Source organism: Pelmatolapia mariae, linkage group LG8, assembly GCF_036321145.2.
Source record: "Pelmatolapia mariae isolate MD_Pm_ZW linkage group LG8, Pm_UMD_F_2, whole genome shotgun sequence".
Lineage (NCBI taxonomy): Eukaryota > Metazoa > Chordata > Actinopteri > Cichliformes > Cichlidae > Pelmatolapia > Pelmatolapia mariae.
In genome coordinates, this window is record NC_086234.1 from 28775468 (window position 1) to 28797792 (window position 22325).

Sequence of the window (22325 nt, forward strand, 5' to 3'; positions counted from 1 at the left end):
AGTGCCCAATCCTACATCTCCCACATTGCAACTGGGCAGTATCTTTTTGGAATTTCTCTAACTGCTACTGTAACCTTTCACTTCCCCTCTTTACTTTTCTGAGACAGAAAAAATGCAATGCTTCTTAGTTCCCAGCATGATGAGAAAACTGCCCCGAATTATGAAATAAATAGAGCTGCCCTTTTTATTAAAGGTCAATTATTTTTAGTTATTGAAGCACAAATATTACTAATCCAGTTTCAAAACAAATAATTTAATATGTATAATATTTATATACACAGGTTAACAAGACTTTGTACAACTGTTGCAAAATTGGTCCACGCAGAGTTACATGCACCAGGGCACAGACAGAGAAGACAGACAGATTCTAGATATACAAACCTGGAGTCTGGTTTGACCACAGCTAATGTCAGTTTAGGTCACACACATTTTTTTTAACCATTCCAATTTTTCATTCCTGAAACTTGTTTTTACAAAACTCAAGTTCTGGGAAGGAATCAAAAAAAAATACTGAAACTGTGAAAAAGAACAAAAAGCTAACATCACTCAGATGAGACTGTGTGGTTTTGGATTTAAGGACGTGGTTTGCTTCTGCTTTTAGCTGCTTTCTTGTCTCTGTAACACTGACATTAAGTATGAGTTCACAATATGATAAACAACAAATATTTATCATGTTTGCACACTGCTGACACTGTATGATTACACAAACAGAGAAAAAAAACACAAAAAAATTGGCATGACTTCACATAGCTGCCCTGAAAACGTATGACGAAACAGGTTTTATTATAGCTCTGGCCCTCCTCATGCAACGCACACACACACACACACACACACACATATTGGGAAACACAATAGTCTTACTGTACACTTAAGGTTTGCATATTTGTATTTGTTTTGACCATGCAAGTATTTTTTAGTCTAAAAAGTCAAATCATACAGTGAGAGACTGAGAGTGGTGATTAGTCAAAACCAGTAGGCAAAAGGAACACCAGTTAAAGTATTTCAGAGTCAGGCTGCAGAGAAAAAAAAAAGATGAATTCTTTACTGTGACTTGCTATAACTAGAGCAGCAACAGCTCTTCAGCTAAATTTCAAATGTCTGCTGTGATTTTCTCTCAAATGTATATTACCACATAGCACTTTTACATTTATACTGTTGTAGATTTTCATTCCAAAAGGTTACAGCCTCTTTATTTACTGCATGTAATAAATAAGAAATCTAGAGTTCTGTAGTGTGCAAACCATTATTTCTTCTTCATCTCATTTCTTCAGCTCTGCACCTGCTCCATTGACAGAGGAAGATGTGCGTGGACTTTTTTTTTGGTTCACAAGATTATGAATGCAGCTTTCTCACTAATGTAGCTAGCCTCCATCTTTTATATGGTTTATATGAAGTGTCTATGACATCAGTTGTTGTCAGGAGTGCTATTTCTTTCCTCATTTTTGAAGAAGTGTATATTTGATTTTTTTTAAGCAGTTTTATTTCCGACCACGTTTGTAGGAGAGAAAAATCCGCAGCAGATGGGAGGGAGTGCAGTATGTGAAAATAAGATAAAGATCCTAGTACCGTGCATTATTGTTGTCACTTTGGAATGACATTGCAATTGCACACAATGACATTTTTTTCCAATGACACATTACATCTCCAATAGAATATTCTGGAGACAGTTTTCCTGCTTGTGGACAACTGCGACACAGTGTTAGTGAGTAAAGGCCAAGTGCTTGGTATTCATTAGTGTGGATGAAACAGACTGGTTAAACTACCACTGTGTGGCGACGCCATGCTCTCAACTTGTCCTGCAGGTCTAGGCCTGATCTCCTTAGGATGACAGTGGAATGTCCTGAGGAACTCTGATCTATCCATCCTGATGAAGAGGAGATGAGAGAGGGAACCTTCTGTGCACAGTGAGGTAGGGACCTGGGACCTGGCTCTCCCTCAGTCATTCTGACTACCTTCACCCTATCATCTCTACATCCTCTTACACTATCCTCATTCCTGCCCAGCTCAAGGTCAAGATTCATGGACACAGCCCTTGTCCTCCCACCTCTAGTTTTCCTATAGCAGATTGGTGCTGACTGGTGCTGAGCAGTTCCACTCTGGCTGCTGATGTTGCGTGACCTGGTGGGTAATACCCAGAAAGGAATGGTCTGATATCCTCTGGCCAGACTGTGATTAAAATGGGAAGGAGGGTTCCTGAGAGGTGGTGATTTTGAGCATGCGGTGTGGATCTGACGGGTTGAGTCAGATCCTCTATTTGGATAAAGCTGTGATGGTGGTAAGTTGGTTCTTTGGCTGTTCCTCCTTTCTGACCTCTTTGCATCACTGCCTGCTCCTTTTGCTTTAGCTTCTTCTCTTCCTACCAGTGAAATCTTTCCCTCTATCCTTTTTTCAGTTTTAAGGATGGTTTGTTCTCCCTCGACTTCATCTAGCTCTCCTCTTTCTTCTTTTTCCCCTACCCCTCCTTCTTCACCACATTTGCTGGCTTTGGCTGGTTCGTGCACAGAAATCTCATCAGTGTTTCTGCTCACCGTGTGGATACTTGGACTTTTTTTATGTTTGTGGGTGACGGCAGCGATGATGGACTTGGTGTTCGGATCTTTTTTGGATGCAGAGGAAAGCTGAAAGGTTACCACTTGTAAGTATTTGTAATTATGTTTTTTCTATTGCAAAATGTGATATCCCGTTCCAAGAATTAGCACCTACCTTTAACTTAAGAGAATCGCTGGTGGTGAAACCTGATAGAAAGGAAAAGTAAGTTAGTTAATGTCATCACTGGATGGTAGTAATGTTAGGATGGTCACAAAATATAAAAACATGTAAATAAACAGAAATCACAGCACAAGCTGCTTTCAAAAAGGCAAAGTGGAGATGTTGGAAAAAACAATAGTTGTGGAAAGAGCACAAATGGTTAAATGAATCCAAAGAAAGAGCAAACACACAGGAAGGAAGACCTGGTCCTACCGAAGAGGTTGATCCACTGTCTCAGCTAGAAAAAAGCACAGAAAGGCCCAGAAGAAGAGAACAGAGGAAAAAGTAGGAAACATAGTCAGTATCTACAAGCACAAACAGAACAGAGGTCTGCTGAGAAAGAAAAATGCTGTCAATTGATGAGGCTACAGAATTATGAATAAGGAGGGAAAGTTAAGACTTTCCAACTGAAGCAGTGAGGCTCTTTTCTTCAAGTTGTATGTAAGCAGTGTTTCCATTGCTCATCTGAATTGACCGTAAATTGGCAAGAGTCTGTGTTCAGTGAGGAAATAGTGAACTACTCAGTGACTTCTACTAAAGCCCGTCTAATGTTTCAACATTTCTGTGTTGCTAGTGTTGAATGCAGTGGCGTTAGATTGTCAGTGTCTGAACCCCTGCATACTCTTGCTGGGTATTTTTGTGCACCAAAAAAGGGTCTGACAGTAGGTTTTAGGAATTTATCCCAATACCTAATGGCAGTCAGGGTGCCTTTATCTAGTCTTTGCCTAGAGGTCTGTGCGTTCTTTCATGGATATGCCTCCCCTGACCATGACCCATGACCAAACTGGTAATGCTGAGCGATGTTACGCACAGCATAACGTTGGCCACGTCTTCTCCAGGCTATTTTATGCCTGTCAAAAGTGACCAGGTGATGATGCTGCCCTCTGTGAAACTTCTTTTCATTGGATCTAAGGGACCCGGCCCAACTGCTGAAAAACCACACACCATAATCCCTCCTCCACCAAACTTTACATTTGGCACAATGCAGTCAGACAAGTACCATTCTCCTGGCAACTGCCAAACCCAGACTCGTACATAGAAGCATGATTTTTTATTCCAGATATTGTCACTCCGTCTCTACTGCTCTAGAGTACATCCATTACTTTGCATTGTGCTCGGTCATGCAAGGTTTGGAAGCAGCTGCTAGGCCATGACAACACATTCCATTAAGCTCTCTACCCACTGTTCTTGAGCTACTCTTAAAGCTCACAGGAATCTAGCTGCTTCACAATGTGCGTACAATTGAATCTGACTGTAGGTGAAGCATTATAGGACTCCTTGCAGCAGCCCCCACTCCTCACCTGATGCCTCTCTTGGCATGCCCGGCTTGCCAATGTTGGTCAGCAGATGGTCAATGTTGGGCAAAGGCTGTATGTCCCAATTATCATCTGGGGCCTACAGTCACACACAAACGCACACACACACACACACACACACACACACACACACACACACACACACACACACACACACACACACACACACACACACACACACACACACACACACACACACACATATCCAGCAGACATAAAAGAAGTGAGGACATCTGAATGCATACAATCATTCATGGTGTTTTCTGTTCATTTGGATGACAAGAGCCCATACCTTCTCTTCCTTATCAAGCTCTTCATTACTGAAGAACCAGTCATACTGTTGGAGAAAGGAAACAGAGAATATACAGCTGGTATCAAGGAAATTCTGCTGCACTATTTTGAATCATATTTATCAAATAGATTCTAGTTGCTTATGTAAACAAGGAGTCCTTTATAGTCCTATATAGATTTTATGGTTGCATATTATTCTGATAGAGCACTTTGCTCTCAGACAGCAGGCTTACTTGTGGTTCCTAGAACATTTAAAAGCAGAATAGGAGTCTCCCATCTCTCCTGTGGAACCTGTTCCCAGTTTGGATTCAGGAGACAGACACTTTCTACTTTTAGGATTAAACTTAACATTTCCTTTCTTTGTTTCTTTCCTTTTTCCCAAAAGCAGGTTAGGGCTGGATCGGTTTACCCTGAACCATCCCTTCGTTATGCTGCTATACGCTCAGATTGCTGGATGATTTCCCATGATGCACTGAGATCTTCTCTGTGTTTGCTTATGTGCCACTATCAAACTATTGATTGATTTATAATTCTGTTTTGGTTAGTCCGCCCAGCCGTGTTTATTTGTTTGTGCCACTTCCCTTTATATCCCAGATTGCAGGTCATGAATAGCGCTGATTCCCAGCTGTGCTGAGACCCGAATTGTTTGCAGTGCCGCTAAACGGGGTGTGACGGTTTGCAGTGTTGTGTTATTTTTCGCACCGTTTGTGTGGTGAGTCTCATGTGCAGCTGAGATATCAGCAGGATGTGTTGTAAGTCCTGTCTGGAAATAACTGGGAAAATGTATGTTTAATTAATGTAATAAATAAATTATCAATTTATTTCCTTGCCCCTTTTACTTGTACCTTTGTCCTCGGTTACATATTGTTAATAACTTTTGTCTTCTATTGTTGTAATTTGTGTTATGTCCTGTTTGCTTTTTGCAGTCTGCTTGTGTTTACCATCCATCCAGCTGCAGTAGATGGTTCCCCCTCCCTGAGCCTGGTTCTGATGGAGTTCTCTATCTGTTAAAGTGAATTCTTCCTTTCCACAGTCTAAGGAGCTTGGAAAGAAAGTGTCTACACTTCTTTAAGTTGCTTGAAGACATTTCACATCTCATCCGAGAAGCTTCTATAGTTTTAGCGTCAAATGGTGGAGAGTCCCAGATTTAAGCCCTGTGGGAGTGTCCCCCCAAGAGGGACAAAGGACCCCCTAATGATCCTACACCTAATCACACGAGCCAAGGTGTGAAAACGGGTTCAGGTCAAAATCAGCCAAAGTTTCGGGTGAGCTCATTGTGAAACCTAGCCCCACCCTATCATGTGATTTCCCAGATGCCTTAACGCCCATTCACATCCTGGGCCATTTGACCTCAGGAAATGAGGTAAGGAAAGTCCAAACGCTTTTCTTTCCAAGCTCCTTAGACTACGATGACCTGGATGACTGAGAACCTTCACAGACATATTCCTTTCCACAGTTCCCAAGCGTTTCCTTATAAAGGATTGCTTGATTATTGAATTTTTTTCTCTAATATTGCAGGGTGTTTGTCTTACAATATAAAGCATCTTCAAACAGAACTTGCACTATATAAGTAGAACTGAACCACTAAAGCAACTTTCACATACCCTTCTTGACACAAAGAAAATTTGCATCTCTGGCTACAATTGAACCAACAACCTTTTACTTGCTAATTGAATGTACAGTATTATCCACTACACCACTGGAGGCAGAACTGAATGCAGCACTAATGCATGGTGTTAATGCATAAAACACAACTGACTTGTCACAGAGGTGCAACTGGAGCAAGCAGCTGGTGGTTCTTACATGCAGGATAAGGGTCTCTACTATTTTGTAGCGATCAGGCATGTGGGTGACCATGTCTGTCATGTTGTCCTCTGATGTCCTCACCAGAGTGGGTCCAAACACCAGGGCTAGATTTCTTGGCTCCATCTGGAAATAATATTAAAACTTCATTTTAGCCCACAAAAAAACACGATTCAATAGATGGGACTGAAGGTAAAGCTTACCTTATTCTTTTCAGAGTGATCTGCTACCTTCTTAAGGTGACCCAACAGAAACTTAAGGGTGTGATAATAATGACCTGGGAGGTCATGGATCTAGAAAGAAGCAATGGGTATATATATATAGAGAGAGTTTTACTATCAAAAAGACAGAAGTATGTTCACTTCTCTGTTCTCTGCCCTCTTTTACCAGTTTCTTCATTGTCTTTAATCTCTCTTCTCCATCTTCAATCCGGTTGGCATCAATGAAGTGATTGTATTTATCTGTAGGCAGAGATAATGGATGACTAACTAACTACAAGTGATATTCTAAAATTCTGAAAATCATATGCCAACAAATTCAGTGGCTTTGTAACTTGCCACTGAAGAAAAAATGTAATCTTTTTTATTTTTTATCCAAGCAACAGAACATTATACAATACATACTCATTAAAGATTCTTTGACATTTCACTGTAAACAAATGTCTGGACTCACCATCAGTAAACAAGGGCTCCGGCAGTTTTCGGAAGAATGTTTTAAGTAGGCTGCTGATAACATTCAGGTCTTGCCATCTCTGTGAGGACATGAAGAGGAGGCTTTAGGATTATAGTATCCCACATAGCAGACAGGTCTGGCCCGGATCTGGTATCAAGCCGGCACTGCTGGCTGACTTCTGGCATGATAAGACATATGTCATCCAGATATGGGCCAGGCCTGGCGTAGATGGCACTGTTTATGCGATGGTATGCCATATCTGGCTCGATTGTGGTTTGGGTTATGTGGCCCAGGCTCATAGAAAACAGGTCTGGATCCGGATCCGGCATCAAGCTGGCACTTCTGACTGACTGGTGTCATGGCAGGGTGTATGTCAACCAGATGTGGGCCAGGTCTGGCAATGATGGCAATGATGTTCCTATTTTGCTATTTTAGTTAGAAGACCCAAATGCCATGTTGCAATACTATACTGCTATGGTAGCCAACGTTTCAAATGCAGGTTTGACAGGTTTGTGAGTGTACACTGTATCCAAAACCTAGTGAGGGTTTACTCATGTTTACCACTGGGTGGCTGTAGCTCAGGCGGTAGAGCAGGTCACCTACTGACTGGAAGGTTAGTGGTTCAATCCCTGGTTCCTCCAGTCTGCATGTCAGGAGTGTGAATGTGTATAAATGTAGTTAGGAGAAAATGTGGCATGTTGTATAGAGACTAGAAAAGCACTATTTAAGAATTCACTGCCTGAACAGAGTTACATCATGTTACTTCTGCACTATTATGTTCCGGCACATGTTGTTATTACATGGCTTGATTAAGGTACACATTAGGCTGACATCTGGGGCCAGAGCTGAAACTGTTCTGGGCCAGAGCTGAAACTGTTCTGGGCCAGCACAGGACCACCAGTGTGTCTGCAACTGGCCTTGTGCTGGCCCATGTGTGGGCCACCTCTGGCAAAACAGATCTGGGCCAACAAAGCGCCGTCATTCTTTGCGGTATGTGGGCCATGTGTAAGCACACTGTGTGGGCCAGATCTGGGCCATACCAATTTCGCTATGTGGGAATTACCTAATCTATCAAAATTACACATGGGTTTACCGTAATAAAATCTGTTTCAAATATGGAATAGAAAAACTTCTATTCTATTCTATTGGCGGCAATCTGTTCTTTAGGTCATCCCAAAAAGTGGATTCTTTTCATCGGGATGTAGCGTTTTCAGGGGACGAAATGTTTCGTCACTCATCCAGCTGACTTCTTCAGTCTCAGCTGACCACAGCTTTCCCCAACCTTTAAGCAGTACATTTGCACAGTGACTGAAACTAGCACCACTGGCGAACAATGGGCTGTGAGGCCAGTTCCTTGATCATTAATATGCAAATTGTCATGGTCATTGATCAACAACCACTGATCAAAGACCATTGATCAATGGTTATTGATCAGTGGCCATGAGTACAATTCACAAAAAGTTGGGGAATGGCTGCAATCACAGCGTTGTAAGATGGCAAAGGTTTACCCTTTAGGTCACCTCCTCAATTCAAAGATGGTCTTTCCTTCCTGGTGAACTTGATGTGTTGGTCCACAGAGTCTGTTCACGGTGCTGATCACATTAACTCGGTGGACCAACACATCAAATTCACCAGGGAGGATATGAAAAATGACAGGTAGCATGATCATTGATCAGAATTTAACAATTTTTCATTTAGGACTTGATAGGTTTGGATAACTTTTTCCCCCTAATAAATTAAAACTGCATTTCAAATGTCCTTGGCTTATCTTTGTCTAATATTAACATTAATTTGATGATTTGAAATAATTAAGAGTTAGAAAAAAAGGTGCTGAAGTTACTCACAGGGAAGACAAAAGAAATAACTTCAGCTCCTGTCATTATAGATTATAATCAGCTCGTTAGATTATAGTCTTTACTGGTATGTACTTTCTGTCTGACCTGCCACAGTCAGACTTTATCTTTATTGTGTTAAAAATTTCCTCTATAGTTTTCTAATAATTTAATCTGTTTCAGATGTGAAATTCTGAACATTTAAAAAACTCATCATGATGTAACATTAGTTTCTGTAGTCTGCTAAGCAAAGCAGGGCTCGTTTCCATACCTCTTCAGCAGTGTTCAAGTCCATGCCCTTGTTGAGATGCTCCTGCAAGTTAGACACCATGGCATTGTTGCCCGGTACACGGTATATACCAGTGTACTCCAGACCAGTTGCCTCTACAACACCACAACACATCTCCACTATTAGAGGAACAAACTGAAAAGAGAAAGCAAGGGAGAGAAAAGAGGGAAAAATAGACAATAAAGAAAACTATTTCAACAAACAGATTTTCACCTACAACCTCAGCATCACGTGGCAATCATACTCCGTCTGAACATATACATTATTTGAAATAAGTTATTTCCAGAACAGTTGCTTTAGTGGCTTGTCTCTGTCTGTTCCATTGATCTTTTTGGGAAAAGTGGGGAGCTTGGACAATAAGATGGACAAGATTAGTGAGCAAATTAAGAGAATGAGAAAATATTGTTCTCTGCTCTAACAGTGCCTTCACAGGGTCCAGTTTCAGCTCAACAACCGAGCCTGCCTTTTTGATTATTTTATTTAACGGGAATTATTAAACAAAAGGCAAAGGTTTTCAAGCATAGCAGAAATCCAAAAATGGAGCAGAAAATAAAGTCAATAAATCTAAATAGAAGACACACCGAAAAGGTGAAAATCTAAACCAGAAGTAAACTAAGAAACAAACTGAAAATGAATAAAGAGAACTTAAATGACCAAAAAAACATACATACTTGGTAAAAGCACCTGACACTATTACTCACAGACAACTCATCAGAAATACTCTCAGTAGAAGACAATACAATAACACATGGGCCATCAAATGGTAATGTTTCTTGCTTGCTTCTCTATGTGAAGGCTGTCTCTGGAAAGGACCCCTTCAAAGTCAGTGTGGATTTAATATGTGCTTGTATACCAGTAGACTTACCTTTGTCCCAGCCATCACCCTGCTCTGCGGCCCTTCAGTCAGTTCATTCTAACTTAGATTTCTACTTGTTAACAAACTCTGCTAACTTTGATTCCTTGTGTCATCTTTAGAAGGCTTTTTCACCTCAGAGAGCCCAGGTGGTGGAGCACGAATAGATCCTCCACCATCTTGCTACCAGATAAGAATGAGTGCTTTAACAAGTAACAGTATGGCACAGATTATTTGCTCTCAAAATTAATTGCCTTTCACAGTTTACATCTCTCAGAAGCATCAGAGAGTCACTTTCACACCGCCATCTTTGTCCGTTCCTCTCAGTCCACAGAGAGAGCTTCGTCTCAGCTGGAACCCTTCTCCAGTCAATTGGAAAAAGGCTGAGATTTTTTACTAACACAATGGTCTCTAGAATTCAAACAGCTGAGCTGAAAACATTACTTCAACAGCACAGCGGCACTTGAAAGCAGGGCACTTTTAAGGAGTGTTCTTTCTCCTTATACAATCTTTTGATTTCTGCTAAGCTCCTCGATGATGACTCTTTTGAAGTATTAACAGACTCATGGGCTGAGTAGGGTTTTTAACTCTACTCAGCCCGTGAGTAAGAATGAAGTGTCTACAAAGACACTTCATAGCCAAACAACTAAATACTCCATTGGAACCTTTGTCCAAACTTTTCCAAGTCTCTGTCTTAAATGGTCACCATCTTGCCTGTATCACCATTGCTCTGGACACTAGAAATCTTAGAGTACATCCAAGTCTACATCTCTGATGCACCTAACACACTGCTGGTATTTGGATACTCTTGGCTTTTTTCAGAAAACTTGACCTCTGACCTTCAGTCCAAAGTCACTGAGATTAAAACTTGTCCGAGATTTTTAGTAGATATACCTGTGGTATCAGTTTGAAATCCTAGGTGAATGCTTTCTCCAGTTATTGCATTCGTAGGATTTTCAGAAAACTTGAATAGATCAGTTTCAGTAAAATACCTATCATACTTTCCAATGAGCTACATGTCTTTGTTTTACTTAAAATCTCATTTACAAACCTATTTTATTGTACATCATTTTAAAACAAACTTTTTTTTTCCTGCTAACTTGTTTTAACCACTTACAGAAACAATAAAGTTTACCAATGAAAAAACAGATTTACAATAGACAATTTACAATAGAAAAAATACATTTATAGGTCTGGTCCACTTTAATTTGACAGTTTGATTTTGGGATTATTTAATGATTCTGCTTGTAGCCAGTGAATTTTTACTATGAATTTTGACTTACCTTATGGTTGACAGCAGGCTGACAGTCCTCGAGACGTACACCAAAAGCCTTTGGAACACCTGTCTTCTTGGCCTTCTTCATGATGTTGATGCTCCACAGTGCCTTGTTATCATCTGAGTCACACAGATGCGGATAAATGGATACATAATTAAGTTAAGCATTTTTGCTGCTTTGATTTGTCATATATACTGAAGAACACAAACCAGAGTCATGTTTAGACCCTCCAGATCTGGAAGCTCTGTTCACTGAAGTGTTGTCAGTTTTTGCCAGAAAGAAGGGCGGCATCATACGATGGGCTCTGGGAGAGGAGTCTAGCTTACTACCTGTCAGACTACACAAAAGAGAACAACAAAGTTAGGCAATTTTTAACCTCATTGTGTTGGTTTAGGTGTTGATGTTAGTTTAAATGGATGTAACAAGGTTAACAGAAGTTGTTAGTTTTGATGTGTCTTCAAAATATATTAATAAATGAAAAAGGTGCAGTGGGCAGTGTTGGGTGTAACGCGTTACTAAGTAACGCGTTACTGTATTTAAAATACTTTTCCACTGAAAAAGTAGAGTAACTAATTACTGTTCATTTTTAGGTATTTTAAATACAGTTACTTACAATGTACTTGCGTTACATTGTAAGTAACTAAACTCGCTGAATATCATTATTTAATTTCATTAATTTATCTTCTAAAGGTAAAAATAAACTCTGCCGCTCTAACATCACTGTAGTGCAGCTGTACGTCATTTCGCGCCAGTTTGCTGCATAGTCGTATTCTACAGCGGAAGATGTCGGACTCGGCTGAAGCTAGGGCCTGTTTTATGAAATGGAAATATTCCCGCCACTTCACTTTTCTAAAACAAGCAGACAAGAACATTACGGTAATATGTAAGCTATGTCCTGGGGAGAAAAAATTATCGGCCGCTGTTAATAGCACAAGTAATCTGCTGAAGCACCTGACACGGCAGCACAGACAAAGCCTTCTGAGTGAGCCATCTTCATCATCCATGGACACCGCTGCAACTCCTGCTAAGCAGACGAAACTTGATTTCACTTCAGCAACACAGAAAGTGTCTGAAGGTGAGCTTAAGAAAATGATTGCAGGCTACGCTGTGGAAGAGATGCTACCGCTGCGTACTGTAGAGTCTCCGTCTTTTAGGTGCATATTAAACAAAATACCTGTGTGTGGCAAAAAAGCAGCACTGCCTGATCGAAAAACGTTTTCTACTTACTTAGATAAGTGTTATGCTGACATGGAAATGGAGCTTAAAGAGACATTCGAGAGTTTGGAATATATTTCCACGACTGCTGACATTTGGACCAGCCATAACAAAAGTTTTCTCGGAATGACGGCACACTGGATTGATCCTTCTACTTTTGTACGAGGACATGCAGCGCTAGCATGTAAAAGAGTTCGAGGGAGACACACATATGATGTCATCGGCAGTGAAATCGAGCAAGTACATTCGGCTTATGGACTGAACTCTAAAGTGACAGCCACCGTGACAGACAACGGGTCCAATTTTATCAAAGCTTTTAGAATGTTCCAAAAATCAGACTCTGATGAGGAAGCGGAAGAAGATGAAGAGGTGACATTTACTGATGTTGAGCAGACCCTTTCCACAGAATCTGAAGGACAGTTTTCTCTCCCTCCACACTTAAGGTGTGCATCACACACACTGAACTTAATTTTTCATGATGTTGAGAAATGGCTTCAAGCAAATGAGGCAAAATTCATCTACAGAAGTGCAATTTCAAAGTGTTCTGCAATGTGGACAAAAGCAAACCGTTCTTCTGTTGCTTCAGAGTTGGTAGATAAATTTTTCAAGAAAAAACTCATAGTACCTGTTTCAACACGATGGAATTCATTTCACGACGCTCTGTCCAGGATCACTGACATTCCCCTTGCTGAATTAAATACTGTCTGCACTCAGTTTGGAATCAAATGCTTCACTGATCGGGAGTATCTGTTCCTAAAGGAGTATTGTATCGTGTTGAAGCCACTTACTGTTGCACTAGACATATTGCAAGGAGAAGAGAACTGCTATTTTGGAATCCTTCCAACTCTGGAGATTCTAATGTCCAGGACGCTGGCACTGCGGGACGAGCTTAAGCTGACAGCATCCCTCCCTGATATCATTGTTAAGGTAATCTATATATAGCCTTACCCTAAAATAAATTTTTGTTTTATTTATCATGCTCTTATGTGAAGTGTCTGATGTATTTTTTTCTCATAGGCGATCAAGGTGCGCTTTTCCTCAATGATGGACAATAAAGAAGCTCTCCTGGCTGCAGTCACTTTGCCTAAATTTAAGTTACGCTGGATCAGAAAAGAAGAGAAAAAAGACATTGTTAGGGCAATGCTTACTACAGAGTGCCGTGGGTTGTCTCTTGAAGACCAACAACCTGCTCAAGATCACAAGAACCCTGCTAACTCCACTGATGACTTTTTTTCATTTGAGGAGGACAACTGTACCTACTCTGCTGAAACAGAGGTGATGGAATATTTGAAATCTGCTGGGTCTGAGCTGGGTGTTCTTAGCCAGTTTCCCAGGATTAAGGCCATTTCACTGAGGTACAACACAGCCACACCATCAAGCGCACCAGTCGAAAGGCTTTTTAGCCTCGGCAATCTTGTGCTTACACCCAGAAGGAACAGACTGTCAAGTGAACGCTTTGAGAGATTTACATTAATGAGATACAACAACTTTTTCAAAAACAACACAGCTAAGTAGTACAAAAAATGTTTTGGAAAACATGAGTGCATACAGCATGCAGGAAATATGGTGCTCATTGCTTTGAGGAAGTTTCAGAGGAATTCTGTTTGTTAACCAAAGTTCAGAGTTAACTTCACTTTGTTGAATCACATGACATGATTACATACATTATGTATGAATATGTTACTCATTGCTTTGAAAATTTAAAAATTTTAATGTTTACTGCGTGAAATATGTCATGTTTAACATTTCTTAAGTTAAGCTTTTTTGTTATTCAGATATGTTGCAGAAAAATATATTTGTTATTCTGGAATTGTGTTTCTTAGCTAAAGAAAGTTACATTCCTTACTAAAAAATGTAATTATTAAAGAATGTTGTTTTTTTTTATAGAATGTAATAAAGATGATTCAGGAAGCAAAAAGGTTAAACTATTTCATGTTGACTTGTATTTTTTTTAAAAATATTTATTATTTAAAGAGTTTAATTTCTATTGTTTGTCCACTCAAGATTTATGGGGATTTTAATAAGTATTTATTTAAAATACTTATGTAGTAATTAAGTTACTTTTCAGACACAGTAATTAGATAAGTATTTTAAATACAATATTGACTAAGTAATTAGTAATAGTAATTACTTACTTTTTTAAAGTAACTTACCCAATACTGGCAGTGGGTTTGATACACTATATACTATTGCCAAAAGTATATATCCGTATTTACAAGTATATGCACCTGAGTGACATTGATTGCTGGGATCGCTGTAGCTCAGGCGGTAGAGCAGGTCATCTACTAACTAGAAGGTTGGTGGTTTGAGCCCTGGCTGTGCCTAGTCCGCATGCCAAGTATCTTTGGGCAACATGTTAACCCCAATTTAATTCATAGAGTTTCTATTATGTCACCACTCTTTGCAGCTATAACAGCTTCACCTCAGAACATTTTCCACAAAGTTTAGGAGTGTGATTATTATTATTAGAGTTATTTGTGACCCTTCTTGCAGAAGCGGATTTGTAAGGTCATACACTGATAATGGACATGGAGACTTGGCTTCTCTTTCTAATTCCTCCCAAAGGTGTTCTGTCGAGGTCAGTACTCTGTGCAGGCCAGTCAACTTCTTCCACATCCCACTTGCTCATTTATGTCTTCATGGACCTTGCTTTTTGGACTGGTCCAGTTCCCACAAAATTGGGAGCATGAAGTTGTCATGACGTGGACACTCCAGTGACACTTAAAGTAATAGGAAACAACTTTATTAAGTGACCAACGCGTTTTGGCCTGTGGCCTTCATCGGGGTCATAAAATGTCAATGTTTAAATAAAAAACAGGAAACAGAAAAAAAATGGAAAAAAAAATCCAAGTGGACCAATTACACCTTCACATGAAGTTGTCCAAATGGTATCTGGGTGGCATGGTGGTTAGGACTGTTGCCTCACAGAAACCTCAGTTTGACTCCACCCTCTGGCGAGGGCCTTTCTGTGTGGAGTTTGCGTGTTCTCCCCATGTCTCCATGGGTTCTCTCCAGGTACTCCAGCTTCCTCCCACAGTCCAAAGGCATAATATTAGTGGGGTTGCATTAATCGGTGATTCTAAATTGCCCACAGGTGTGAATGTGAGTGCGAATGGTTGTCTGTCTCTCTGTGTTAACCCTGCATCAGACTGGCAGTCTGTACACGGTGTACCTTGCCTCTCACCCTGTGGTAGCTTGGATAGGCTCCAGTCCTCTGCAAAGTGTAAGAGAATGGATGGATAGTCATGTGGCACTGGCATTTGATGCTTTGGATTGCACAGTGATCTAATTCTTGGATGCAGCTGCTCAGCCATGGAAACCCATTCTATGAAGCTCTCTACACACTACTCGTGATCAAATCAGGAAGGCCAAATGAAGTTTAGAGAAAGTTGGCACCCTCTATGCACTATGTGCCATCTGCTGACCCTGCTCAGCGATTTTACATGGCCTACCACTCTGTGGCAGAGTTGACGTCTTTGTTATGAAACCAATAACAGTTAACTGTGGAATATTTTATAGAGGGCAGTTTAATGACTGGACTTGTTGCACAAATGGCATCCTATCATGGTACCATGCAGGAATTCACTGTGCTCCTGAGAGTGATCCTGTCATGGTCTGGCAGTCCTCACCAGTCAACCTGCCCGTGTGTTATGTTTTTTCTATCTTCATTGTCAAGGCTCCCCTCCCGGTCCCCGTTCCCTCCTTTATGTGTACGTGTTTTTGAGTGTGTGCGTGTGTTTCCAGAGTGGCGGTTTACGCGCATCATCAGGCCAGAAGGTTATATATATGAAGAGCTGGAGTTTTCACCATTCACGCAACGGTCCACGAGCACTGTGTGGGAGTCAGGAGCACCACAACGGAAGCCACGCGTTTTGGAAATTGTCACATTACTATCACTATTCAACTATCTTCACTATAAATAAACTCACTCTCGCTTTTGGAAAGTCCTGCATTTGAGTCCCGTTCTTGGCCTGAACCTGACAGACCCATTCTTTCATTCTTTGTAGAAGCAGTCTACATGCCTGTGTACTTGATTTTATATACCTGTGGCCATGGAAGTGATTGGAACACCTGAATTCAATGATTTGGATGGGTGAGTTAATACTTTTGGCAATATTTTGGGAAATGCTCTGTATATTCCAAAGTCTTTTCATGATGACTACAGTTTTATGTTGTACCTTTTTATTTGTAATTTTGGGAAATTGCAGTTTAAAGTATGATTTGTGGCAATCTTCAAGCCCAGAATTACAGTGACTTCTAATTACTGTAAGGCGCAGACTTTTTACTTAATATAATTATTCATCCTGACCTGTGTTTCTTGTAGTCATTCAGCTTCTTGTTGATGAGAGCCTGTCTTGAGAAACCAATCTCCTATAAAGAATGAAAGCCACAAATTAGTTTGGTGTATGTGTTTGTGCAGCCAGTGCAAACTAACAAAATATTATTCATACCTCGTTATCTGTTTTGCTATTCTCCCTAATAACCTTGATCCATGCCAGCATGTCATCGTTATCCTCGGCCTGAAGCAGGTACTCGCAGAAATCCTGCGTGGTCAACCTCAAGGTGTGTTTCCGTTTGGTTTCACTGTAGGCAATGTCAATCAAGCAGCAGCGGATGCTGATTGGACAATGTTCAACCTGACCGGGTCCTGCTCCTGCCCCGTGAATCACTGCATCTCGCTTGTCTTTGTAAAGGAAGAGTGAATGGGAGCGGAGAACGGAGAAGGCGCGTCTCCACGGTCGCATACTCCCACCAACTTTCTGTCATGAAGAAAGATGAAGAGAAGGCATAACCTTAAAAAAAATGTACCGTTTAGCAACTGAAACCACCTGATTGGCTCGCTGAAACTCATTTCTTCACATGACACTGGAAGGTGTATGTCATATTTTAAAGAACATTTAGCCAGAGTTCTTTGCCTGATGCTGGTTTGGCAACATAAAGATGACCTATACAGTATTGTGCAGACTGTTTTGTTTTGATGCTGTGTCTGATAGGTGTATTAATATATTTATTATTACAGGTAAATACCAAATCAGAATGCACCGTTCAACAGCAAATCTCACAATACAATTATGCTTACTTGAGGGTATATGGAAATTTGCCCAACCAACATGAAGGAGGCATTTGAAGAAGTGTGTGTGTGTGTGTGTGTGTGTGTGTGTGTGTGTGTGTGTGTGTGTGTGTGTGTATGTGTGTGTGTGTGTGTGTTGGTCCATTTGGTGTAACAACTGCAATGAAAATTTGGTTTGCGTTGTTTGCAATAATTCAAAACTCATTCCTGGTGGGTGTTGTTGGTCTTCTCCAGGGCCAATAATGTTTATGTCTTTTGTGGAAAGACTTTCTAGGTGTAGCCAGGAGACAGGTGTTTTCTTTGGTGATCTCAGAAACCCCTCTCTCCTTTTCAGCAAACACTAAGTGGAAAGTCGGAATAAGTGTCCTTACATAAGAGCTGGCCATCTCTTTTTAGTTTGCTAACACCTGGACACGGACAAGCATTAGAAAAGACATCCTGCATCAATGCAGACACAGTGGGGTTTTTTCTTCTCCTTTTATTTTTACCTTTCCCTTCTCTGTGAGAATCTGTTTGTAGTGCAGCCAGCCCTCCTTGTGAACATCACTGAAGGTGATGATACCCAGCTCAGAGGTGGAGTGGCGCTTGGATCGGGTGTCCTCTTGGGTTTGCAGACTTTCCAAAGACTGAAACACATTGTGGAAGTATTATGTTTCGATCTAACAAGACTGGTCCATCTTCAAAAAGCAGGATGTGGAGACTTTCACTCAGTCTGGCCTTTTCTACATTAAGTGCTGTGTGGAGAATCTGACAGTGACAGAAAAACTATCTGGGTTTTTCCTAACAAAAAACCTTGGATGATGAGTGAAGTACAGGCTCTGATAAGAACTCTTAACTTTGCCCTCTAGTATCCAAGCCCTCACCAACTACAAAGGCCAGAGCCCCCCAACCCGTGACAGCGGCCACAAACTCACAAGGGGGCTCAACACCTTCTTCACTCGGTTTCTTTGCCCCCCCCCCCCCCCCCCCCCCCCCCAACCTCGCGGCTCATGCCACTGTTCCCACCCGTCTGAGAGCCCCCATCATCACTCACATCCAGAGACTGGTATAGACAGCCTTATTGACTACAGACCTATAGCCCTCACGTCTGTATTCATGAAGTGTGTTGAGTGGATAGTGTCACAGCACATCAAAAACTCTCTACTCCCCTCCCTCAACCCCCAACAGTTTGCTTACAGAGCAAATCAGTCCACAGAGGATGCCATCACCATCACCCTTCACAGAGCACTGAGCCATCTGGAGAACAAGAAGAGCTATGTGTGCGTGCTCTTCATGGGCTATAGCTCAGCATTCAACACCATAATCCTAGACATCCTCATCACCAAACTGAACCATCTTCAGATCCCCCCCCCCGCCAACTGCTCCTGGATCAAAGACTTCCTCACCAGCCTCAATAACTCCATTTCTGGGAACCCCCATCTCTGCTGATCTCACCTGGACTCACAACACCAACACCCCGGTAAAGAAGGCCCAGCAGTGGCTGCACTTCCTCTGTGTCTTGAGGAAGAATAATCTGGACCAGAAGCTGCTGTTGGCCTTCTACTGCTCGTCAGTGGAGAGTGTGCTCTCCTACTGCCTGGGTGTTTGGCACGCAGGGGCTGTTGCCTACCCTCGGCCATTGCCAGATCCTCCTGTCTCAGGAAAACCAGGGCCATCACAGGGGACCCCTTGCACCCCGCTCACCACCTGTTTGACCCGCTGCCCTCTGGTTGGCACCACAGGTCAATCAGGTCCAACACCTTCAGTCTAACAAACAGCTTCTTCCCCTGGGCCATTTGGACTGTTGACAAACCCCCACACCCCACTCTGCCCACTCACCTCACTAATCTGAGCCATGGTCTGAGTAACTCCCATCACAGACTCTACTCAGACCAAGTATTTAATTTTCTTTGCACTACTTCCAAGCACTTTGCAACTTGTGTGTTCTTTGTGTGCCTTTTTCTTATTTTTGTACATATTCCTCTTGATTGTATATATTTCTCCTGTTTGCTATTTATTCCTGTTGCTATTTATATTTTATTCCGGCACAGTTGGTGTGGAGCACCCACAATTTTGTTGTACATGTACAATAAAAAATAAAGAGCTATTCCATTCTATTCTACTCTTATGGAACTTACAAAGACAGTGGTTACTGGGTTCCTGTAAACATCAATGAACTAAATATAGAAAACACATATGACAATATCCAGGTCAAGAATTTAGAAATGAGAGTGACTCACCCCATCCATGAAAAAGCTCTTGACCCTTTTTGGCAGTTTACTGTGGAGCAGACAGCAAATGAGTTACAGATATAGACCGTATATTGCAATAAAATTCAAGTTTTTAAAGTTTTATTGATTACTCTGTATTATTTGGTTGAACTAGAAGATTAACTTGTCCTTTTTTCACAGTACTTGGCATGAATGTTTGCATGAACACTTCATTACTCATTCCTTTTAGCCTTTCTGATTTCACTATTGTGTCAGAATCACTGGATTCATGATGTTCCGTAAAAATTTTGAATCAGCTTAGACCAATGAGCAAAATTACCTGCACATTACCTGCATAGAAAAAGTTGTTCAGATCCTTACATGCATATGAAACTGACTGACATTCCATTCTTAAGCCATAACGTTTAATATAATATCAGCACCATTTGTAGCTATGACAGCTTGAACTTTTCTGGGAAAGCTTTCCACAAATTTTAGGAGTGCATTAATGGGAATTTGTGACCATTCCTCCAGAAGTGCATTTGTGATGTCAAACAGTGATGATGGACAAGAAAGCTTGGCTCACAGTCTCTGCTCTAATTGATCCCAATAGTGTTCTATTGGACTGAGGTCAGGACTCTATGCAAGCTACTCAAGTTCTTCCACACCAAACTTGTTCATGCATGTCTTTATCAACCTTGCATTGTCCACTGGTGCACAGTCATGTTGGAACAGGAAGGGATCATCCCCAAATTGTTCCCACAAAGTTCGAAGCATGGAATTGTCCAAAAAATGTCTTGGTATTCCTTTTACTGGAACTAAGAGAACAAGCCCAACTCCTGAAAAACAACCCTTACAACATAGTCCCCCCTCCATCAAACTTTACACTTGGCACAATGCAGACAGACGAGTATCTGCAAAAAGCTGGTGACCTCTCCTCACTATGCACCTTACCACCCACTGACTTTTCTCTGTGATTTTCCATGGCCTACCACTTTGTGGCTCAGTTGCTCCTACTTTGATATAATGCCACTAAAGTTCATTTTATGGTCAAGGAGAGAAAGTGTGTTTGCTATCTGCTCCACTTCAGGGACAGCCCATCGGCCTGCAGTGAGCTCTGTTGTCGCTTTACAGCGGCTCACAGTTGATTTTAGAATTTCTTTTAATACTTAGGGAGCACTGAGTCCAGACTATATATCTGAACTAATTGTTAAGTACACTGCTGTTCGCTGTCTTAGCTCATAAGCTCAAAATCTATTAGTTGTCCCTTGTACAAGACTTAAGCCAGTCTGTGGCACCAATGCTCATTCCAGCTCTGTTAAAAAGTTAACTTCTGTTGACGTACTTTTGTTATTTATGTTATTATTTATTTCTCTATGACATCAGCTGTGTTTTAATTGTTGTACAATGTTTGACTTTTACTCTGTAAAAAACACTTTAACCTCCTGACCTGGACATTCATTTATGTCCCATGTAGTGGACACACAAATCACAAAAAAAGTTCAACTGAGTCTCTGAGGTGGAAAATGGCCTCATATCTGGAATGACACAAAGCCATCAAATTTCGTTTCCAGGATTTCCAGGACTTACGAGAAGACAGGGCTTTCTTCCCTGAAGGTGTTGAGACCCTCATCACAGGACCTGGATCTCTCAGTGGTGATGGCGAGTAGGTAAGAGGAGCGTCGATTTTTAATACTGCCTGTAAATACGCAAGGTAAGTCAGAGAGAAAAAGAGGAGAAGGAGACAGAAGCCGAGGTTACAACAAAAAAGCCAACAATTGACTGAGACACTGGTCGATGAGTTAATGAGTAAACACAAAATATATAGTGTGGAGTAAAAAAATACATTTTATACTTTGCTTTCACATAGCATGGTATTTTAGCCTGCCATGCTAACAAGGTCGTATGCTAAAACACTGCTTTAGATGTGGTATCTTATTAGACAGAAAGTATGTTCTTCTATAAAGACGCATGAAGTTTAATACAAAAAACTGGAACTTACTATTATAGTCACGTATAGTCACTTTTGGAAAGCAGTAGATGATCTGTTCAGTAACTTTGTTTTTTTCTTGCTGTGTTTGCATAACAGGCTAAATAGTATTAAGTATCAAGCTGCAAGCAGTATTAAGAACCATCTACAATATTAAAATTATTTATTTATTTAGTGCCAAATTAAAACAACATTTGCCTTGTCTAAACCTTTGTAAAACCCTTTCAGTATTAAAAGTGGGTGAGCATGACTAACTGCAGTCCTGAGATGGAGGATACTAGAATTGGTGGATTCACTTGCAAACTCATCATCACATGTAAGCAACAATGCATGAAAGGTCAGAGATTAAACAGTGACAAGGTAAGCCCAATAGTTTCCTCAGGTGAGGTTATGGTAAATCGCGAGGTTCAATGAAGGGAAAATAATCTCAAATATACATTAGTATAATATCTCCATCTTAATGAAGAGAAAACAGAAGTCCTTGTTTGTGTCGCAGACAGGTTTGTGCCTAAGATATCAGAAACTCTTGCCACATTTGCAAAGTCTTCTATCAGGAGACTTGGGGTAACCTTTGACTCAGTTTTTACTTTGGAAGTTCATGTTAAAACCTGCTCTTATCACTTAAGAAACATTGCCAAATTCCACTGCGTCATGCTCTGAACCAGACATTGTGATTCACACCTTTATTTCAACATAATTGGATTAATAGAATTCATTGTTTACCTGTCGTAAGAAAGCTTCCTATAAAAATATATATATAGGTTGTTCAGAATGCTGCT

General features: G+C 40.9%; 1 protein-coding gene across 8 annotated transcripts in view; it reads right to left on the reverse strand.

Annotated features, from left to right (window-relative positions):
* Nucleotides 1-232: 232 nt before the first annotated feature.
* The window catches only part of arhgap23b (Rho GTPase activating protein 23b), a 70148-nt gene continuing 48055 nt past the window's right edge, over nt 233-22325 (reverse strand). For 7 of the 8 annotated variants that reach the window (XM_063481749.1, XM_063481748.1, XM_063481746.1 and 4 more), the window contains 16 exons: nt 21147-21255; nt 19587-19626; nt 17856-17993; nt 16748-17056; nt 16606-16667; nt 11291-11418; nt 11088-11200; nt 8934-9086; nt 6831-6909; nt 6546-6619; nt 6362-6451; nt 6159-6284; nt 4357-4401; nt 4050-4143; nt 2704-2735; nt 233-2618 (listed from right to left, as the gene is read on the reverse strand). In XM_063481749.1, the coding sequence (XP_063337819.1) occupies nt 1755-2618; nt 2704-2735; nt 4050-4143; nt 4357-4401; nt 6159-6284; nt 6362-6451; nt 6546-6619; nt 6831-6909; nt 8934-9086; nt 11088-11200; nt 11291-11418; nt 16606-16667; nt 16748-17056; nt 17856-17993; nt 19587-19626; nt 21147-21255 (2456 nt within the window). In that variant the 3' untranslated portion in view covers nt 233-1754. Of the gene's footprint in view, nt 2619-2703; nt 2736-2961; nt 2987-4049; nt 4144-4356; nt 4402-6158; nt 6285-6361; nt 6452-6545; nt 6620-6830; nt 6910-8933; nt 9087-11087; nt 11201-11290; nt 11419-16605; nt 16668-16747; nt 17057-17855; nt 17994-19586; nt 19627-21146; nt 21256-22325 lie in introns of all 8 variants that reach the window. The other variant, XM_063481750.1, reaches the window with a different exon arrangement.